This window comes from Dipodomys merriami, unplaced genomic scaffold (genome assembly GCF_024711535.1).
Source record: "Dipodomys merriami isolate MVZ:Mamm:240054 unplaced genomic scaffold, mDipMer1.0.p SCAF_680, whole genome shotgun sequence".
In the NCBI taxonomy this organism is placed as follows: domain Eukaryota; kingdom Metazoa; phylum Chordata; class Mammalia; order Rodentia; family Heteromyidae; genus Dipodomys; species Dipodomys merriami.
Window position 1 is genome coordinate 449,196 of NW_027206269.1, and position 20,356 is coordinate 469,551.

Here is a 20,356-nt window from a genome sequence, read left to right on the forward strand (position 1 = left end):
CACATGTTGGGATATATAGTATCATTGAAATTAATTTCACCCGTGTTTTACATGTCTAAAAAAATTATATGTATGTGCTGGCCTCTCAGTTTCCTAATGGCCTCCATTGGTCTAAAGCACTCTTCACAGAGGAAACAACAAATCATATCTAGCTAAGTCTTACTGTTTAGGATAATTATATACTATAAAACCTACTACAAATGATGAATTAGTAAAATACGTTTAAAACAGAAAAACACAAATGATGAATTAGTGAACACTAAGCCACTATTTCTGGGGTGTGGGGGGAATGTAGGGTTAAGTCCTTGTGAGCCTCTGGTCACACATGCTTGTGAACAAATCAGTGTGCAACGTTGGATTTATGAGTATATAAAGAAACCTTGTTATATATATTGTTGATTCAAAGCCAACTCTGAAGTTCATTTAACACATTTTCTCAGTAACACACTTCACAGCTTTCTTAGGCTTAGGAACTAGAGAGCACTTTAAACCCTAAGCTTGGGGCTGTGTTAAACAGCAAAGTCACAACAAGAAACACAAAAATGAGAGATTCATAGCACTTAAAGAGATTTACCCCCCCACCCCCACCCCAAGAGACACTTGAAGGCTAAATTTGACTTCAGCTAAGAATGTGCAGAACTGTATGTTCACGAATGGATGAGAAAGCACCATAGTGCTTTGGGGGTTAGAAATCAATGTCAGTGAGCAGGTGTGTCTGTGAAGCAAATACAAAACCTTGTGAATGAGGTTGATCGATTGTAATTCTACTGTCTAGCGCTCTTCAGCAGCGTGAGCTGACACTCAGAGTAACCGATCTAAGTTCCTCACCGTAGCCTTTACCGTCCAGTCCTTCCCCACACGAGCCAGCCCCTCACCTCCCTGTCCTGAGGAAGCAGGCCACAAGTCCCAGTTAGGACAGCTGGCGACTTTCCTTCGTGATGGACTTGGTTTACTGTCTACCCGAAGGGAAGGTCCTCTGAGCGCAGGCGCAGTAACTTTACGCGCAGCGCCTGAACTGACAACTGTTTGCAAAAGAAGAAAAAAAAAAAAAAGTGCAGCATCCTTTCCCCGGGTGCGGGAGCTGGGGGGAGCGGCGGGGGACCGGACGGGGCCCGAGAACGCACGCCAGCCCCGCGGTTCCCAGGACGCCGCAACCTTCGGCCCAGCTGACTGACAGGCTCCCGGTCCTCCCACGTGCTCAGGTCGCGCCCGAGACGCCCCGCCCCCTGACGTCACGGAGAAGGGTCACGTGCCGCGCGAGGCCCAGCGCCTCACCGAGACGCCACCGGAGCCTACCGGCCTCCTCCGACAGGGTGCGATCACCAACTGCTGAGGCGGCCGTTCCGGCCGCAGCGTTTCCTCTGCTGACAAGCGGCGGGGACGGTGAGTCGCCTCGGCGTGTTCGGGGGTGGCGTCTCTCCCAGGAACAGCCTCTTAACGTCCATCACCCTCATCCTGAACGGGGGGCTGGGCCTCACTCCTCACAGGCCCGAGTGACCTGGGGGCGCGAAGTCCCGCCCCTTTCCCCGCGTTGCACGCCGGGCGCTTAGATCCCTGCCTCCGGGCTTGCGGCGGGACTACAAGTCCCAGGAGTCTTCGGGCGCACAGTTTGACTACAGGTCCCAGGAGCCTCCGGGCGCGCAGGCGGTCTGCTGGTCCCCCGGGGCCGCTGGGCACACGGGGGTGGCGTCCCCGCAGAACCTGCGGGTGGAGGGGGTTTACTGGTCGTCGGGTAGGAAGACCCCCTACCCGTCTTCACGTCCCAGACAAGCCTTGGTGCTTGGCTTCGGAGGTAAAAGGGGGGTGGGGACGGCTTGGCTCTGCTCGTCTCCTTCGGGATGGGTGCTGAGACCCCGGGCGGCCTGAGGGCGGGGGGTGGGGGGGGTGGTATTCGGTGGTAGTTGCAGCCGCGGGGCTGCGGCGACCGCTTTTCCGGAGCCTTGGGGTTACCAGTCTCGAGGGCTTGGCTACTGGCGTGGCCCCCTCTGATCACTGGTTCCCACGATTTTTGAAGCTTGGGCCATTTCTCCGTGGAAGATGAGGGAGCCAGGGGTCTGAAGGAGGGTCTCCAAGCAGAGCAGCCCTGACGAGCCCCGCGGGTGACCTTGGCGGTCCCAGAGGAGCTCTCCCCGCGCTCCCCCCCCCCCCCCGCCCCGGGCTCGCCGGCGCGTGCGGGACTGGTGGACGTGACACTGCGGGGCCCTCGAGCAAACTGGTTAGGGAGGCGGCCGGCCACCCAGGACCTTGACGAAGGTGGATTCCTTGGATCCTCTCAACAGGTGGCAAGAGAGATGGAGTAATGGGCCCAGGATCTTCTGCGTCAGAACGACTAGGGTCCTTGTTAACAGAAGATTCCTGGGTCCACCTCCACCCCCTTCCTAGGTTCTTACTGGGTACTTTACGGGGGTGCAGCACAAGAATCTGTATTTAATACGCTCCTCAGATAACTCCCCGGTACACTTGGGGCTGAGGATCAAGGGCTCCTGTCAGGGGGGCACATCCTTGTATTTATTATGACCGTTTTGTATATGTTCTCTGGGGCGGAATGTGGACAGTCAGGGCATAGGCAAATGGGATCGCTCTCCTTGGTACTTTGCTTCTTCCTGGGGGCTGACCAGAGTTGGGTGGGGTGAAGAGGCCAGCCAGCTCTACTTGCCCTCCCTCTCCTCTTCTTTAAAACATTTTTATTAGCACGTACTGGTTGTGATATATCTATAAGTACATACATTGGACTCTGTTCAATTTCTTCTCTATCATTCTTCCTCATCCATCTTACTCTATGGCACCCCGCCCTCTTTTGAACTTGAAGGGTTAGGATTACAGATGTGAGCCACCAGTGCCCAACTACCCTGTTCTCCTAATGGGAAAGGTATTGTTAATCACTGGCCGTTTCAGGAAACCCAACCACTCCACATTTAATTAGGAAAAATCTGAAAATACAGACAAGTTGAATTTTTCCATTGGATGCATATCAACCTCTGCCTAGAATGTACGCACAGTTAATGTTTCATTGTACTTTATCAAATATCCAGTATTGTTTATACATGCCAAAGTATTAGCACATTAGTACATTTCATTAGATAGCATGTTAGTACATTTCAGTTCCAAATAATTAAGCATGCACATCATTAGAGTCTTAGAATCTTGTTGCTTTTTAAAAATTTTTATTTATTTTTGTATGTGTGTGTTTGCCAGTACTGGGGCTTAAACTCAGGACCTCACGGTCTTTTTTTTCTTCTTATCGCTGGTGCTTTACCACTTGAGCCATGCCTTCACTTCTGGCTTTTCCCCCCTCAGTACTGAAGCTTGAACACAGGTCCTTGCACTCTCACTTAGCTTTTTTCACTAAGGCATTCACTCTACCACTTGAACCACATCTTCAGTTCCAGCTTTTTGCTGGTTAATTAGAGATGAGTTTTCTCAGATTTGTAGGTCTGGGCTGGCTTCAAACCCTGATGGTGAGATCTCGGCCTCCTGAGTAGTTAGGATTATGGGCATGAGCCACTGTTGCCCAGATTGCTTATTGCTTTTTTTTTTTTAACCAACACAAGCCTCCCAGCCCTGAAGATCCAGAGATTTGGAGGTATTTCCTTAGCATGTGCCTGATGAAACAGGAGAAACCTTTAGTGTGCTCTTAGGAGGACTTAAAATCCATCATTCTAGAATCACCCTGAGAGTAGAACCATGGAATGTGTGAATACTTCAGGGACTAAGATTGTTTTGAGAGGGAGAGAATGTAATGTGCCTCAGAGGCCACGCTGCCCCAGCAGATCATGCTGACAATAATTGAAGTGAACTTACCTGGTTTGGTGGATGTTTTTTTAAGCTCTCGGGAGCAGGGTTGGGAAGCACATTTGGCAAGCTCAAGAGGGCATGGCTTTGAGTTCCTGGGCCCCAGTATTTGGTCCCATAGTCACATGTGAATCCCTCTCTTACCCAGTTCATTTGAGACAGAAGAGACAGGCCCTATTGAAATTTGTCTGTTTCAGAAACACTATTCAAGAAGGATGTATTTTTCCTCATAGAGGACAGTTTGAGAAATGTGTCAGTTAAAGTCATAGAATTGCATGCTATTATCTCTGCCCTGTATGTAGACAATGATCTAGTGGGAAGACAGCATGCCGGGGAAGTTCTGCAGAGTACCTGGCCCTGAGTGGAAGGAGAAGAGAGCCAGGTTGGCAGTGCTGATGGAAGGTTTCTTGTCTCATCTGTGCTCTGTCTGGATTCTCCCAAATACTATTCGGGGATGGGGGCGGCAGAAAGGGAGGTGGATAGACCTTTACTCTAAAGGAGATGGCTTGTCTGGCCAACTTCTGAGCCCTGGCCCTACTCTGCCTCTTCTACTCTGAGTCAGCAGTGCTCTGGGGATAGCGCTGGGATCTTGGGACCAGCACTGCTTAGAGTTAGAGTCAGCAGACCTTAATGGAGGCCAGTCCTGTGAAGTTGAAGCCATTGGCCTCATTCGTTCCCATCTAGGTGAAGAACAACACCCAGGCCTGTATCCACTATAAGTGTGGAAAAGATTAGGGTTCCTTCACATTAGATTAAGTAAAAACAATGTGAAGCCATGTAATACAGGACAAATAGGTTCATCAAACAGGCACAGGGGCATACATGCTCCTGTAGTCCCAAGAATTGAGGTGGAAGGATTACTTAAACCAGGAACTTGAGTCCGATTCAGTAATATTCTGGTACTTTCTGTGAAAACAGTTAGCACATTTTTGCCAATATTAGATCACTTTACAGAAAATATTTGTTGTTACTTTTCCAGTGTCCCTGGTTTGTGAGTGAGTTCTGAAAACTAGATTGCTACTAGTGTTCAATAAATGTTAATTCAGTCTGGATTCAGAGCTGTTTCCAGTGTCTGGGTTTTTTCTTACTGAAGAAAAAAGCCACAACAGGTAGAAGTAGGTAAAGAAAGGTACAGGAGTTGCCTTGGGTGACTTTTGAAGAGAATTCTAACACAAAATGGAAATGTGTCATAGGTTCAGCTGACAAGAAAAGTACAACAGCTTTACAAGTGGGGCTATAGAACAAATGAGATTTTTGTTCAGTGTGGGGCTCTCTGTATGTGTTTGTTCTTTGCTCCTCCTTGGTGGGTTCTCACCTGTCATCCTCAGTGGTACAAATCTTCCAGCTGGGGAAGCAACAGGGTGTCTTCCATGAAGTTTCCACACATCAGAGCAGGGCTGCCCACCCAGCTCTCTTGAACATTAGGGGTTAAAGGAAGAGAAGACCAGGGAAATAGGCAGGAAACAGGTTTCCTGGCCCCACTGTGATTACATCTCCATGGCACTGATGGTACAATTCAAGAAATGATATTTTTTCCTGTTTTGGATTTTGGCCATAAACAAAGGCATTTGCAGGAGGGGCCAGTGAGAACTATGGCTATGCTCTGGCCTGAGCTGAGGATACTGAACAGTTGGTTAGGAATAGCGTAGCCATTCACTGAGGATAATCTCAAGCATTCATCAAATGTACAGATGGCTTGGGGAAGTGTGAAGTACAGCATGCTAAGGCTGGAGTGAATTGTGGTAGGCCTGGAACCTGAACTTTCCCCTTGAACCTTGACCCATCAGATGAGCTGAGATTGTAGGAGCATGTTTTGAACTATGGACTTAGGGGAACTTATCAGTTGGTCAAGGTTTAAGGGGGAAGTGTCCAGAACCCCTTTCAACCACCATTTGGTAACCGGGGTATAGCCAACTGAAAATAAGGCCCTCAGGGAGCCCCAGCCAGGCTGTGGTGTCCATATTCCCCTGGTATTGTGGCAAAATCCACCTCCTGTAACCAGTGTTGTTTTGGGGCCTGGAATTCCTTACCTGTCTTCCTTTCGGGATGGACCCACAGCTAGAGCTCTGGCTGATTTTCCCTGGTATCTTTTGTAAGTTCTTCCCAAGCATGCCCTAGCTTCCCTGAGGGCAGCTCTCTGAGCACAGGAACATTGAGATGAGTGATCTTGTAGAGTCTCCAGAATTGTTGGGTGGATTTCAGTCAAGTGTCTTGACTTTTCAAATCGGTATTCACTTGGAAAGGGGTAACATGATAGCTCTGTGAGTAAAACTGGCTCATGCTTGAACCTGATGAATCCTAGCCAGTTCTAGGGGAGAAAGCCTCAAATGTTCACTTCTCAGTGCTCATATTCCCCGGGTATTCTAGTATTCCCTCAGGAGGTAGGCCTTAAACTCCTCCCAGCTCCTATCCAACTCATGTGCTAGTATCATTTACTTGCTTGGCCTCGAGAGTTGCTACACGGATCATTTTCTCAGAGGTTCTTGTCAAAATGACCAAAAAAGGAACTGTACCTATGGCCGCTGGTGATACCCAAGTACTTTGGGGTCCTCCCTTCAGGAGCTGCTTATTTGATACCAGGGCTTTGGTGGATCCGTTAGTCCACTGCTCCAGGACAAAGTAGGACAAATTTCAGTTTCCCAAATTCCCCCAAAGCCTCCTAGTTCACTTAGTAAAAATGAGTGTCCAGTTACTACAGGGCCTAACCCAGCTCCTCACCCCACCATCTTGTACCCTAAGCTCCCTTGCCACCAGCTCTGCTCAGATGTTTTCCCTGGACCTTCTCCTCATCTCTGCACATGGCTCACCTTGCCCCTTTTAGATCTGGAATGTTCTGTGTTTAGGGTAGAATCACAGCTGTGCAGCACTCATCACTGTGTGACATGCTCTGTATTTCTGTTTTACAGGTCTTCCTCCCATCCATTAAGACAGATGTCCCCACCTTGGTTGCCTAGAAAAGTGCCTGACACATAGTGGGAGCTCAGTATTCGTTGGGTGAATAAACTCAGATGCTATGTCTGCATTTCAGCTGTCTTGTCTCCCTAATAGCTGGTCAATTCTCCAGGCACACAACTACTTGTGCTCCATCCTTCCCTAAAGTGCTGGGAATACTTGTTTCAAAAGTAATTAATTAATTAATTAATATTATTTTGCCAATTCTGGGGCTCTGTCTCTGAGCCTCTCTGTGCTCAAGGCTAGCGCTCTACCACTTGAGGCACAGCACCAATTCTGGCTCTTTCTGTTTATGTGGTACTGAAGAATCAAACCCAGGGCTTCAGGCATGCTAGGCAAGCACTCTACCACTAAGCCACACTCCCAGCCATTTATTATTATTTATTCTTTCTTTCTTTCTTTTTTTGTCGGTCATGGGGCTTGAACTCTGGGCCTGAGTGCTGTCCCTCAGCTCTTCAGCTCAAGGTTAGCGCTCTACCACTTGAGCTACAGCGCCACTTCTGGTTTTCTGGTGGTTTATTGGAGATAAGAGTTTCATGGACTTTTCTGCCTGGGCTGGCTTTGAACCGAGATCCTCAGATCTCAGCCTCCTAAGTAGCTAGAATTACAGGCGTGAGCCACTGGCACCTGACCCATTTATTATTTTTTTATTATAATTATAAAGGTGATAGGCAGAGGGGTTACAATTACGTAATTCAGGTAAAGAGTACATTTCTTTTTGAACAACGTTACCCTTTCCCTCGCTCTCAGTTTTTTCCTCCCGTCCCCACCCACAAGTTGTATAGTTCATTTTCAACATAGTGTCCAGGGAGTACCATTGCTACATTTGTTCACTCTTTGTCACTCCACTTCTGTGCCTCCTCTTTCACTCAGAGATACTGTTTTGAGTGCAGAATTGAATTCAAGTACAGTCATTTGGGTTTATTCTGAAAGTGGATGGTAAAGGAAAGAACTCGCCAAGTCCAACTGCTCATTAAAGTCCTTGACTGACCTGTGAGCTTTGAGAGGTATGGAGGAACAGCGGCCCCATGGAGACAGCTTCGTTCTGCATCCCATTTCCCTCCCAGCCCTGTTCTTACCATGGAAAAGCTGGGGGCTGGGCAGCACGACTTCAGCTTTTTGTTCTTGGTACCATGAAATCTTTGTTAAGCTAAGAACATGGGATTCCACTGGTCAAAGCACTCAAAGGTATTCTGAACAACACCTGAAGAATCTGACACAAGACAGGCCTGGCAGTGCTATGGAACAGCACTGATATGTCAGGACAGCTGAAGACTTAGCTCTGTCTGTTCCTCAGCTGCTCAGAGTAGTTGGGATAGCCACAGCTCCAGATGCCTGCATGAGTGTCAGCAGAGATTTCAGACCTTGTCATTGCTGATGGCTTTTCCATTCCTGAAAGGTTGCCTTTAGAGGTCTGAGTCATAAAGGAATTTATTCATGGTCAAATGTGACAAGGCCAAATATGATACACACTCCCATTTCCCAGGGAGTTCTCTTGTCCCAACTTGTGTGAGTGAACTCTTAGGGTCTGTTGTGAACTTCAAGCAATAGGAATTTTGTTAAACTTCCATATACTATTTCACATAATGTAAAGAAAGTTCTAGTTTCAGTTGCTTCTCACTTGTAGATCTTAGAGCACTTTCATTGCCATTTTCCCAGTGCACCTTTGCTGACATTTGTGCCCTGATAGTGCTCTATAGAGCACTATAGGTGCAGGCTGGCTGAGCTCCTGATGGCTTCTTTGCCCCAGGACTGGGCATATTCTCAGGACTTCTGTCTGGCCCTGCAGTGAAGCTTGCTATGTGCTTTTTTTTTTGTTTGTTTTTGGTTGGTTGTGGGGCCTGGCCTCAGCTCTTCAGCTCAAGGCTAGCGCTCTACCACCTGAGCCACAGCGCCACTTCAGCCTTTTCTGCTTATGTGGTGCTGAGGAATCAAACCCAGGGCCTCGTGCATGCAAGGCAAATACTCTACCACTGAGCCACCTTCCCAGGCCACTGAGTGCTTTTAACACTCTTGAAAAGGCTGCTTTAAAAGCCTGAAAGAGTGCCATTGGGAAGTTTTACCAAGAAGTTGCTAATTTGCCTTGTATTATCAGTTCCACCTATGACCTCTGGTCACCTTTACAAAATGACATAGGTTAAGGCAGCTCATGGTCTTCACCTAGCTCACGCCTATAATCTTAGCTACGGAGGCTGAGATTTGAGGATCATGGTTCAAAGCCAGCCCTGGCAGACTCTTTATCTCCAATTAAACACAAAAATCCAGAAGTGGAGCTGTGGCTTAAGTGGTAGAGTGTTAGCCTTGAGCAAAAAAGCTCAGGGACAACCCCCAGATCCTGAGTTCAAGCCCTAGGACAGACAAAATAATAATAATGATAATGGAGTGATCTGTTGCATGAGAAATCTAAGACAAGATCACCTCACTGTTCTGAGAGCAAGTTGGGAGGAGGCCAAAACATGGTGACTCTGAAGTATGTGAAGGAGAAAGGAGCCAAAGGTTGCTTCTTCTTGTGGAATGGGGAGACTTAAGCAAGTCCTGGCACAAGCCCCTCTTCCTGGAGTCTCAGAACCTGGAGGTGTTTGTGGTGCAGTTAAGACTGTTCCACTTGGTGTCCATGGCTGTTGTAACAACACAGTCTGATGGCAAGGAAGGGCCTTACCAGTTTTTGTAGTTCAGGATGGTATGTTTTAATCTTCTGGCAGACTAGTTAGAAGTTAACCGAAAACCATTTTGTGTCAGCTAAGTGCAGTGAAAGATTTTTCCAGGGCTCCATTTTGATAACGTAAGTGATGTTTCTGAAATTAGTTGGTTCTCAGTTACCATGTCTTGTGTCTGGAACCAGGTGCTGGTGACTTCTTTGGCTAGCATAAGTGCAGCTATAGTCACCATGTTCCTCATTTCCCCTCCCTGTTTGTAATTCCTGAAGGAGTTTTCTGCATTGGTAGCTGAGCATGCAGAAACAAGCTCCTAAGCACAACAGCTAGACAGCTTAAGGAGGGCACTGGATAAGAAGTAGGAAGCCTGGGGCCATGTCTCCAGTGATGGCATTGGGCAAGCTCAGAGACTTTTTTCTCCATTTTATCAAGTTATCCATGGGGATTGGCCTACCTGCCCTCAGTCAGGTGACCTTTGCCGGTCCTCTCTGACTGGGTTTGACTTCAGGACAAGGAAGGCTGAGTGCCTGTTGAAGTGATGCTTCCAATCCATGTTCCAGGTTCCGAGAAGACACACTTTCCCTGCCCCACTCCACCCTAAATGAGGGTCATCAAGGGGCTTGTCCCTGAGTGCCTTTCCCCACATCTCAGCAGCATGGCCTGTGTCTGCAGATGGGAGGCTGTGGGTGAGGCAGTTTTCCCCAGCAAGGCAGAACACCCTGCTCCTGGCCAGAGGCCTGGGGCCTGGGACCTGCCTTCTGGGGACAAGAGCCCCTCAGTCTTGCTGGCGCCAGGGCTGCCATGAGGGGAGTTCCTCTAGGGAGGGACAGTGGCAACCAACTAGGCCTTAGAACACAGCTGTGCAGCAGCTGTGCCCAGCCACCCTGGGTGGAGGGCATTCCAGGGTGTTGCTGAACTGAGGATATCCACGGAGGCCCCAGCATGCTCAAAGGGAAGTCCACTAAAGAACTGGCCTTTCGGAAGTGGCGCTGTAGCTCAAGTGGTAGAGCGCTCGCCTTGAGCTGAAGAGCTGAGGGACAACGTCCAGGCCCAGAGTTCAAGCCCCACGACCGACAAAAAAAAAAAAAAAAAAAAAAGAACTGGCCTTTGCGGGGTTACTGTCCTGCCTTTGTACACAGATGTCCCAAGAACAGAGGCACAGCCTCTGCTCTGCTAAGAAGGAACGCAGGAACTGAGTTGCTTATCTTGAGGTTGATGCTGGTGGTACATGGGCACCAGGATCCCCCACTGCTAGGAATCAGACCCCTAAGGACAGAGGCATTGATGCCTGTTGGTGCTCAGTGGTAACAGTAGGTTGCCTTTATTCAGTTCTCTTGGGTGCTAGGCTACCCTTCTGTGCTGCTTGTTTTGTACTTTTTGAATTTTGAAGTTTGTGATGGTCTATGTAGCTCAGCCTTCAAACTCACAACCTTCCTGGCTCAGCTTTCTGAATGCTGGGTTATAAGTGTTTGCCACCGCACCCAGCTGTTACACTTTCGTTTTATTTATTTTTGTTTATGTGGTACTGAGGGATTGAACCCAGGGCTTCATGCATGCTAGGCAAGCACTCTACCACTAAACCTTGCTTCTACCATGAGAGGTCAGCAAATGAGATTTGAGTTTCATTTCTCACACAGGGTATAGTGCTGGATCTGGTGTGGTTGATGCAGAGTGCATGTCATGACTGCTGTTCCCATGGCAGCAGGTACCTCTCCAGAGTACAGCCCAGGTAAAACAACACACTTGGGTCCCCAGTGGGGACCTTCAGTGCAGTGGGGTTTCTCCAGCACAGAGGCTCTCAAAATGGGATCTGTGGTCTCAGGAAACCCTGAGACCTGTCAGGAAATAACAGTATTGGTTATCTTGCCTTTTTTGCATTGTGCTGCATTTAAATAATGGTACAGAATCAGAGAGAATCTGCTGGAACTTGAGCTGGTCTTGACCACTATACACACAATTCAGTGCCACATAGGCAGTAAACATTAACTTCTTTTTTTTTTGGTCAGTCATGGGGCTTGAACTCGGGACCTGGGTGCTGTTCCTCAGTTCTTCAGCTCAAGGCTAGCACTCTACCACTTGAACCACAGCGCCACTTCCAGTTTTCTGGTGGTTTATTGAGATAAGAGTCTCATGGACATTCCTGCTGGGGCTGGCTTTGAACTGTTATCCTCAGATTTCAGCCTCCTGAGTCTTAATGGATGAGTATCAGTGGCTTTTTGTGTTGTTATTGTTTGGCAGTACTGAAGTTTGAAATTGGGGCTTCACACTTGCTAAGTAAGTTTGCTCTACCAATGAGCCAACTCTGCTGGCCTTGTTTGTGCCTTATTTTTGAGGTAGGGTCTCTTTTACTGCTCACTCACCTACCTGACTGGTTTACAATCCACCTGGGATGACAGGAATGTGTTACTATGCCCAGCTTTTTCCCTTCAGATGAGTCTGGTGAACTTTTCTGGTCAGACTGTCCTTGAACCATGACCTTCCCATTCTTATTCTCCCAAGTAGCTAGGATCACAAGCATGAGCCACTGGTGCTTAACACAGTGGCTTAGCATTCTGTTGTGATTGTAAGGTATACAATCCTTTCATACAGTTCCATAGTTGTCTAGAGGCAAAAGACATACAGGGTTGTTTTCATTTGTTGGCTGAATTAGCTGCTTTTTGTTGCTTTTTTCTACATAGAGCTTTTAAAAAGAAAAAAGCTGGACACCAGTGGCTCATACCTGTAATCCTAGCTACTCAGGAGGCTGAGATCTGAAGATCGTGGTTTGAAGCCAGCCCAGGCAAGGAAGTCCGTGAGACTTCTCTCCAATAAACTACTCAGAAAAAGCTGGAAATGGAGCTGGGTGCCAGTGGCTTATGTCTGTAATCTTAGCTACTCAGGAGGCTGAGATCTAAGGATCACAGTTCAAAGCCAGCCATGGTTCAAAGCCAGCCCGGGCAGGAAAGGCTGTGAAAACTCTTATCTCCAATAAACCACCAGAAAGTGGCGCAGTGGCTCAAGTGGTAGAGCACTAGCCTTGAGCATAGAGGAGCTCAGGGACTGGCAAAACAAAAACAAAAACAAAAAAACCTGATGCGGTGGGATGCAGCTAGTAGTAAAGTGTTGGCTTGTTGTGTTTGAGGTCCTGGGGTCAACCCCGTAACCGCTCCCAAAAAACAAGTGACACAAAGCAGTGACACAGACTTGAGTTCAGCAGTGTCTTGAACAAAGCAAGCCTGCTACTTCTACACATGTTGCCAGGATCACCTGGCTCCTCACTTGTGGTCTTTAAAGATGTAACCTACAAAACCATAACTTATTTGAGGTCCTTAATAATCAAATGCAATGGAGTCTTCCCACCAAAATTTGACAACATGCCTCTAGTAGACCCTTGAGGAAGTAATGCCAGAAGGTCCCTTTGGACCCTGTCCTCTCTGTCACCTCTGCCTCACCACCTGGTGAAATCCTCAGTCTCAAGAGAGCCAGCTTATGTGCAAAGCTGGCCATGCTCAATGTCCCAGTAGGCCGAAAGCTTCAAAGTGCCCCTCTCTCCTGGGCTTTCTTCCACAAGGGCGTGGCAATGTGTCGGCTGACAGGCCTACAGGGATAGAAGAGACCATGGATGTATGGCTGGTATCCTCAGTATGTAGGATGACTTCAGACCCTGCAGACCCTGGCTGTAGCCAAGAGGTATTGAGACCTGCCTCCTCCAGGGGACTTGCAGCTGCAGTAGGCATACTGCTGGGCCTGCCACAGGCTGCTGCCTGTTGGCTTGGCATTGGCCTTGGATCAATTGCATTGCTTTCAGCAAGGAGTAATGAATAGGCTTAAACAGAGCAGAAGGCCAGGAACAGTCCCCAGGGCTCCAAAGCCTTGCACTTGGAACTCCTGTCTGGGAAGCAGTAGACCTGAAGAGAGTAGCTGAACTCAGCAGCAGGAGTGGAACCCCTGACCCCCAGTCTAGTTAAAGCTCCCCTTCCCTGACTTGCTCTGGAATTATATTCTTTTCCAAGTACAGTCATGCCATGATACAGTTAAAGTGCAACATGACATTCTGGCCTTAGGTGGACTGCTTATACGACAGGGGTTCCAATAGGATTTATCATTTAGCAATGTAGCTGTTGTAGTTTGCACAACATGGAATCACCTGTTTCTCAGGATGTATCCCCATCGTTAAGTACAGTTCAGAGCTTTTTTACAAAGTTGTAAGTCCATCATACCATGATTCCAGAAGGTCTTTGTCTCCGTAGTCAGTTCTTCACCACCTCACTGGGGCCTGGCGTGAGGGGCAGGTGGCCTAGTTCAGTTCATACAGGAAAGTGAGGGTTCTGACCTGCACAAGACCCTGGCCTAGAAGGGAAACATTGATCTGACTCCAGATCTCCCTGTTCTGTCCATTCTCACAGTCTGACATGAAGTCAGCCTTCTCCCAAGTGGGAGACAGAAATGGGGTCCTGAGTTTGGTGCTACGCTGATTCTATGTTAGAAGACTGTTTCCTTGGAGCTGAGTCACATTCCACATGGCCCTAAAATATAAACGCCCCTGCAGGCATCTCAATACCACTTCCATCATCACTCTTGGGAAAGTTTCCAGCTGGCAGCTCACAGAAGAAGGGGTAGCTTCTATGTGTCTGTGAGGTTTGGCGTGCAGACAGCTCTGCACAGGGCCTTGAGTGAAGGGAAAGAGTGCACCTTACAGTGGGCCTGAATGAGCGGGGGCCAGGCTGGGGTCAACCCTGGGGTTCAGAGCAAACGTTTGCATTTTAGGGTACAGCCTGTACTGATCACACTCCACCCCACCCACCTGGTGCTGAGAAGCAGATGCCATGTAGGATTTAGACATTGCTCAGTAGGCTGGGTTGTGGGATACGAGGGTGGCTTTGCAGAAAGAGTTGGGTTGCTGGGAGCAGTGGGAAGGTGGCTGTGGTGGGTCATGGGCACAGGCAGCTGGAGGCAAGGCTCCATCTTCCCGGGTTGCATGAGTAACTTCCTGCAGAAAGGTATGGCAATTGCTAGGCTATGTTGGTAAAGGGTGACCAGCCCTTCTTCGGAACACTCCTTCCATCCGAGACCCCTGAGTCTGCCCCAACTCTCCTGTGTCTTGCTGAAGCTCTAAGGGTTTTCTTTTTGATGCCCTCATTGGTAAGAATTCTCACAACTCAGGGATGCTGCAGGTTTGTGTGTGTCAGAGTTTCCACAGTGCCTGCTGCACATGTTCTGTCCTTCCATCACAATCTGGAGCCTCCTAACACATCAGCTACCCACCATGTTGCCCTCCTTGTACTAACAAAGGCCCAAATCATTCCTTGCTGGCTGAGCCTGCACCTGAAAAATGCAACAGTGGGACACTGAGCATCTTGCCAGTTTGATCTGTAAAGCCCTGTGATGATACCCTCAGGAACACAAGCACCTTACCCCTGCACACATTTCTGGCTCCTTTTCTGCTCATAATTCAGCTATGGAAAGCATCTCTGCTCCCTAAGAGCAAATGGCTTCTGCAGCAGGGGCCATTGCTCAGGTCTGAGCAGCAGACACACAGCTTTAGCCAGGGATGTATGGCACTCCCAACATCCTCAGTGTTGTACCTAGAAATGGGTAAAGGTAGTTTAAGGCTCAGAATAAATCCTTCAAAACACCTGAGGTGACAGTGAGACTGTGCAGCCCCTGGGGACATCAGGAGCTTGTTTGCCTTCTCTGTGACATGCAGATAGCACATGCTATCCACAGGCTGCACTGAGGCTGTGGAGGGCTCAGCACTCCTGAACCCCCATCACCTGACTCAGAATGCAGAACTGTTTCTTCCCTGGGTCCTTACTCAGGACAGTCTGACTTTCAAGAACACCCCAGACCAGTGTCTGCAATGGAATTCTTGTGGCTACACCTTGCTTTCTTCTCATTTCCTCCACTGCCTTTGCCTGAAGGCTTGTGGGTCAAGTCTGCCTGTGATGAGCTCTGAGGTCTGAGTTGGAAGGCACACAGGCTGTTGGTGTTTGAGTTCTGAGAATTGTCATGAGCCACTGTCCATTCTGTCCTCTGCACTGAAGGAATGTGTCCCACTTTGTGCTGCACTTAGAGGACAGGTGTGGATATGGAGGGCTGAAGGAGCCACTAGTGTATGGCAGGCAGCTGTAAGGGAAATGCACATTGAGCCCACAAGGGCTGCCTCCTCTACAGCAGCGTGTATGGTGTGGATGTACGCTAGCAAGTGTTCTTCCGCTGAGCTGCTCAGGTTTTGACTTGTATTTGCATATATTTTGTGGTACTGAGTTTGAGCCACCTCTCCTTGTTCTGGGATGTCAGACAGGCACCACTGCCTTTGTGCTTCCCCAGGAGTTTGGGATGATTTGGGATGATAGGCATGTGCCACTGTACTCAGCCATTGGTTAATTTGGAATTCCACAAACTTTTATTCCTGGGCTGCCCTTGATCCCATCTCTGCTTCCTATTGACTTGGATAACAAACGAGCCATTGTGCCCAACTATTGTTTATCTTTCAACAAATGCTTATTCCAAATACCTATTATATGCATTGACACATTCCTCCATCCCAGCACTAGGTAGGCTGAAGCATCAGAAGGGTCACAAGTTTGATAGTTTTAGCTCTGATCTTTTTCCTTCCATTTCTCAAACTGTCAGTTGAGCCCAAAGTTTGGGCTTGGTCCCTCTGGTCCTGCTGATTGGTTAAATTTAAGTTTATGAACCCCATGCTTCCTTATGTCTGGAAGAATTATTTAGTGTCTCTGTCCCATGTGGTTGGACTGTAACAAGTCTATGCTGGGCTCTATTTGAAAAGCTACACATACAATTCTGTGTGCTATACTGCCGAGTTGTTTTCTAGATCATACTATTACTTGCAGAGAGTAGTCCCAGTGAGAATGTTGTTAATGGCTACTCTTATGATGCCATGTATGGAGGAGGGCCAGAGGACCCAGGCTACTCTTCCTCATTCCTAATAGTAGGTGCTCAGGGAATGTGGTGAAGAACGGACTCCACTAACTCTCTCTTCCTCTTCCCACTCTCAACAAACAAGAACCATAGCTGGATTCTTTTGCATTCCTTCATAGATGGGAAGTGTATCTCTTGGGAAGAGGAGGGCACTCTGGGGAGAAAGTGGAACTGTGAGGCAGGGTGGGAGAGTGGAGTAGTTCAGCCTGAGGGTGGCCTGACTGACAGTATTCCTTCTGATCACCTTGAAACAGCTCCCCAGAGCCGTTTGTCCCAGCCATCAGCTGCAAGACCTTCACTTGCCTCCATTCTCTGAGCAGCAGGATCTGAGAGGTATGAAGTCTGCTGTCACCCTTTTCCCTAGCTGCCACAGCCCTTCGTAGAGGTGGCCCCTTGTGGGTGTGTCCTAAAATGTTGGAGGTGCCAAACTGTCCTTGGTGGAGCCTTCGGTCAGGTTCTTAGAACGTCAGGTCTATCGGTTTACTTCAATGGCTCCTGTTCCCAGGACCACCTCCAGCTTCCAAAGAACGCAGGTGTTGGGAACGGTGGGGGCATCCCCAGTGCCAGAGTCAGTCCACTGGTCACACTCCAAAAGACAGCTTTCTCAGCCTACTAGCCCTTCCCATCCCATCTTAGAGATTTCATGTACCTGAGCCCAAGGCAAGAGACCCCTGCCTGCAGGAGGACGAGCCAAGGAGGCCTGTTACTTGGGCTTACACTTCGGGTGGTAACCAGAGTCCAGAGAACTCAGCAGTTCATGTCTGTGTTTTCTCTCCAGTCCAGGAGCATCAGTGAAGAGAAGATGTCTAATGAACCACCCCCTCCTTATCCTGGGGGCCCTACAGCCCCCCTTCTGGAGGAGAAAAGTGGAGCTCCACGTACCCCAGGTAGGGTAACCCTCTCTTCTCCAGATGTGTTGTTCACTGTTAACAATGAGGTTATTTTGCTCCAAAATCACTCCATGTCCTAAAGCAGTGATGTCTATCCCGGCATATGTTGGGCCCAGATTTGCTTCTTTTTTTTTTTTTTTTGGTCAGCCGTGGGGTTTGAACTCTGTGCCTGGGCGCTGTCCCTCAGCTCTTCAGCTCAAGGCGAGCGCTCTACCACTTGAGCTACAGCGCCACTTCTGGTTTTTCTGGTGGTTATTGGAGATAGGAGTCTCACAGTCTCTCCTGCCGGGGCTGGGTTTGAACCGCGATCCTCAGATCTCAGCCTCCTGAGTAGCTAGGATTACAGGTGTGATGCCCGGCTGCTTCTTAATTCTTGCCTTTTCTATCCAGGCCGCACCTCCCCAGCTGTGATGCAGCCCCCACCAGGCATGCCACTGCCTCCTGCAGACATTGGTCCGCCACCCTATGAGCCACCAGGCCACCCAATGTCCCAGCCTGGTTTCATCCCCCCCCATGTGGGTTCAGATGGCACCTACATGCCTCCAGGTGAGTTGGAAGGGACACAAGGAGATCACTGTGGCAGATACTATCCAACCTTCACTGTGGGCAGTTACTGGTCATAAACTGTGGACAAGGGATGGCACAGACACCTGGACTCTGGCTCAGGGCAAGTTCCTCAATCACAGTGGGTGTTCATGTAGTCTTCTTGCCAAGGACTTGAGCCTCAGTGGAGGTCTGACCTCTCCTTACCAGCAGCTCTCTGGCACTACCACTCAGATTGGGCTGGTCCTGACACAGAGGAGCTCTATCCAGGAGTGGGGTGGAGGTAGGACAAGGAAATTTCCATCCTTGCAGGCCTGGCGACCCAGTCCTTTCTTGCCATACACGAGAGCAAAGGAAAAAGAGTGCTGCATTCCTGGCTCTGCCATATTTATCTTGGTCCCATGGAGTAGAAACTAGGAAAGATTGGACAAATATGATGGCCACATCAATTCAGGACCCTAGCCACAAAACCACCTCCTCCTACTGCTACTCTGTAGCCCTCTAGGGGGCTTTGTACTAAGTGCTGGGCCACTGGGCTTTCTGCTCATCTCACGAGACATACAACTAACCAATGACCTCTGTCTGCCCTATATTCTATGCTGTTATAGGTTTCTACCCTCCTCCAGGACCTCATCCACCCATGGGCTACTACCCACCAGGACCATACCCACCAGGGCCCTACCCAGGTCCCGGGGGCCACACGGCCACCGTTTTGGTCCCTTCAGGGGCGGCCACCACGGTGACAGTCCTACAAGGAGAGATTTTTGAAGGTGCACCGGTACAGACGGTGTGTCCTCACTGCCAGCAGGCCATCACCACCAAGATCTCCTATGAGATCGGCCTGATGAACTTTGTGCTGGGTTTCTTCTGCTGCTTCATGGGGTAGGTATGGGGTACTGGCACAATAGGGCTAGCAAGGCACCTCTGCCTCTTCTCTTCAGGCCTTAACCTGTCTCTCCCTGTCTCTTGATTCAGGTGTGATCTGGGCTGCTGCTTGATCCCTTGCCTCATCAATGACTTCAAGGATGTGACACACACATGCCCCAGCTGCAAAGCCTACATCTACACATACAAGCGCTTGTGCTAACGGAGCAAGGCTCGGACTCCCCCACCTATCAGTCTGGCCCCCCGTGCTTTGCTCCCCATGCTCAGTGGTCGCTTCCCTACTCCCATACCCTGGGTTTGGAAGCGGTGCCACCATCCCCAGAAATCCTGTCCTCACCCTGCCCTACCCTGAGCATCTGACTCTTCCAACAAAAAATGTTGGATTTAAAGGCCAAAGGCCAGTAGGTGGCAGAGGGGTCGCACTGAACTTGTGCATTGCTGGTTGTTTGGCATTTCTGATCTAGAAGATAATCTGGGAAAGTTCTCCTACAGGGGTCTTTAGTCCTCCATTTCCGTCCAAGGTCCAGTCTTGGTCCTGGCTTTCCCTGGGACCAAAAGCAACTCAAGCAGTAGTGGGTCCCAGTCTGAGGGCTGTGCCTGGAGCCACAGTTTCTGATATGTTGGGCCTAGAATGGGCGTTGCCAGAGCTGAGTGGACCCAAGCAGGACAGGGTCTTGAGGCCTGGGTTTGTTACGGGACGTTGTCCCTCTGGGGTACTACAGGCAAGACAACAGAAATAGTGACAGCCAACTCTGGCCCTCAGAACTCTCAGGTATGGAAACCCAGGATCTCTAACCCCTTGTCCAAGTGCCCAAAAGCTGCCTGGTGTAAGGTAGAAAGGATGGTAGGCAAATCATAGCCCTGGTAGCCAAGAAGGACTCTCCCTTGCCCCTTGCAGCTTTCAAGGTGGTATACAGACTCCCTTTCTGGCCACACTTGTGAACCCCTGTATTTTCTGGGGCCAGAAGGAATACTATGAGCCTAGTGTCTCCTGTTTACCCTCTGTCCTCTCTGTGTGTGGGTGTGACCTCTGGTGGCTGCTATGTCCCAACTGGGACAGATGGCAGGTTCACTGGGATATGCAACGCCCTCTCCATTGGCTCACTTCCAGAAAGCACTGGGCCCTCCTTTGCTTGTGGCTGCCGCTGTTGCTGTGCTGGCCCCTGCACTGGACTGGGGACCAGGAAGGAGCAGCTGAGTAGTAGGGGTACTTACTCTGGTGGACACCAGCCCTGTTGGGGTGCAAGCCCAGACCTGTCTTTACTTTCCGAATGGTTGGTATGTGGATGCTATATCCTGTTGCTGTCCCTCTCCTGGTCTCGCACTGCCACTGCATGGCCTCTTGTCACTGTGAATTGTGGCCTGGTCTCAGTTTGTAGTTCCTCATTAAAATGGCCCTTTCACTCCCCTGGCCTGGGCCTCTGCTCTCTTGCCTGGCTTCCTTCTTTCTGGGGAAGAGAGGGTGGGGCTATAGTAGTCTTAATTCAGGCAGGGCTTGAGCCCAACTACCTGGGAGACAATATTAATATTTAAGGACCTAATTATGGCAAATCAGAGTCAGATATAGACAAATCCCAGGGAATCCCGCAGTGACTAGCCAGCACAGTAGTGCTTTCAGCACTAGCTGTAAAGTCACCTTACTCTTTCTGATACTGGTTCTAGCCATCTGTGCTCCTTGGAATTTGCCTCAAAGGATCTATAAACTGGAGACCCCTT

The 20,356-nt window shown here is 49.3% G+C and overlaps 1 protein-coding gene across 2 annotated transcripts; it reads left to right on the plus strand.

Moving 5' to 3' along the window:
- Window positions 1–1,251: 1,251 nt before the first annotated feature.
- On the plus strand, window positions 1,252–20,052 carry LOC138816081 (cell death-inducing p53-target protein 1). Of its 2 annotated transcripts, none has more exons than XM_070005638.1 (6): window positions 1,252–1,383; window positions 16,577–16,655; window positions 17,101–17,209; window positions 17,603–17,758; window positions 18,364–18,637; window positions 18,731–20,052. In XM_070005638.1, the coding sequence occupies exons 3-6, from the start codon at window positions 17,125–17,127 to the stop codon at window positions 18,840–18,842; spliced, it is 627 nt and encodes a 208-aa protein (XP_069861739.1). In that variant the 5' UTR covers window positions 1,252–1,383; window positions 16,577–16,655; window positions 17,101–17,124; the 3' UTR covers window positions 18,843–20,052. The 2 variants fall into 2 exon arrangements, with proteins under 2 accessions (XP_069861739.1, XP_069861740.1); XM_070005639.1 differs by lacking the exon at window positions 1,252–1,383 and adding an exon at window positions 1,641–1,792.
- Window positions 20,053–20,356: the final 304 nt, after the last annotated feature.

Bases quoted from the DNA above. Each gene is read 5' to 3' on its own strand.
- LOC138816081 (XM_070005638.1), top strand. From the start codon at position 17,125: ATGTCTAATGAACCACCCCCTCCTTATCCTGGGGGCCCTACAGCCCCC. The intron at 17,210-17,602 runs GTAGGGTAACCC...TTTTCTATCCAG, and splicing joins TGGAGCTCCACGTACCCCAG to GCCGCACCTCCCCAGCTGTG. The intron at 18,638-18,730 runs GTAGGTATGGGG...CTCTTGATTCAG, and splicing joins TTCTTCTGCTGCTTCATGGG to GTGTGATCTGGGCTGCTGCT.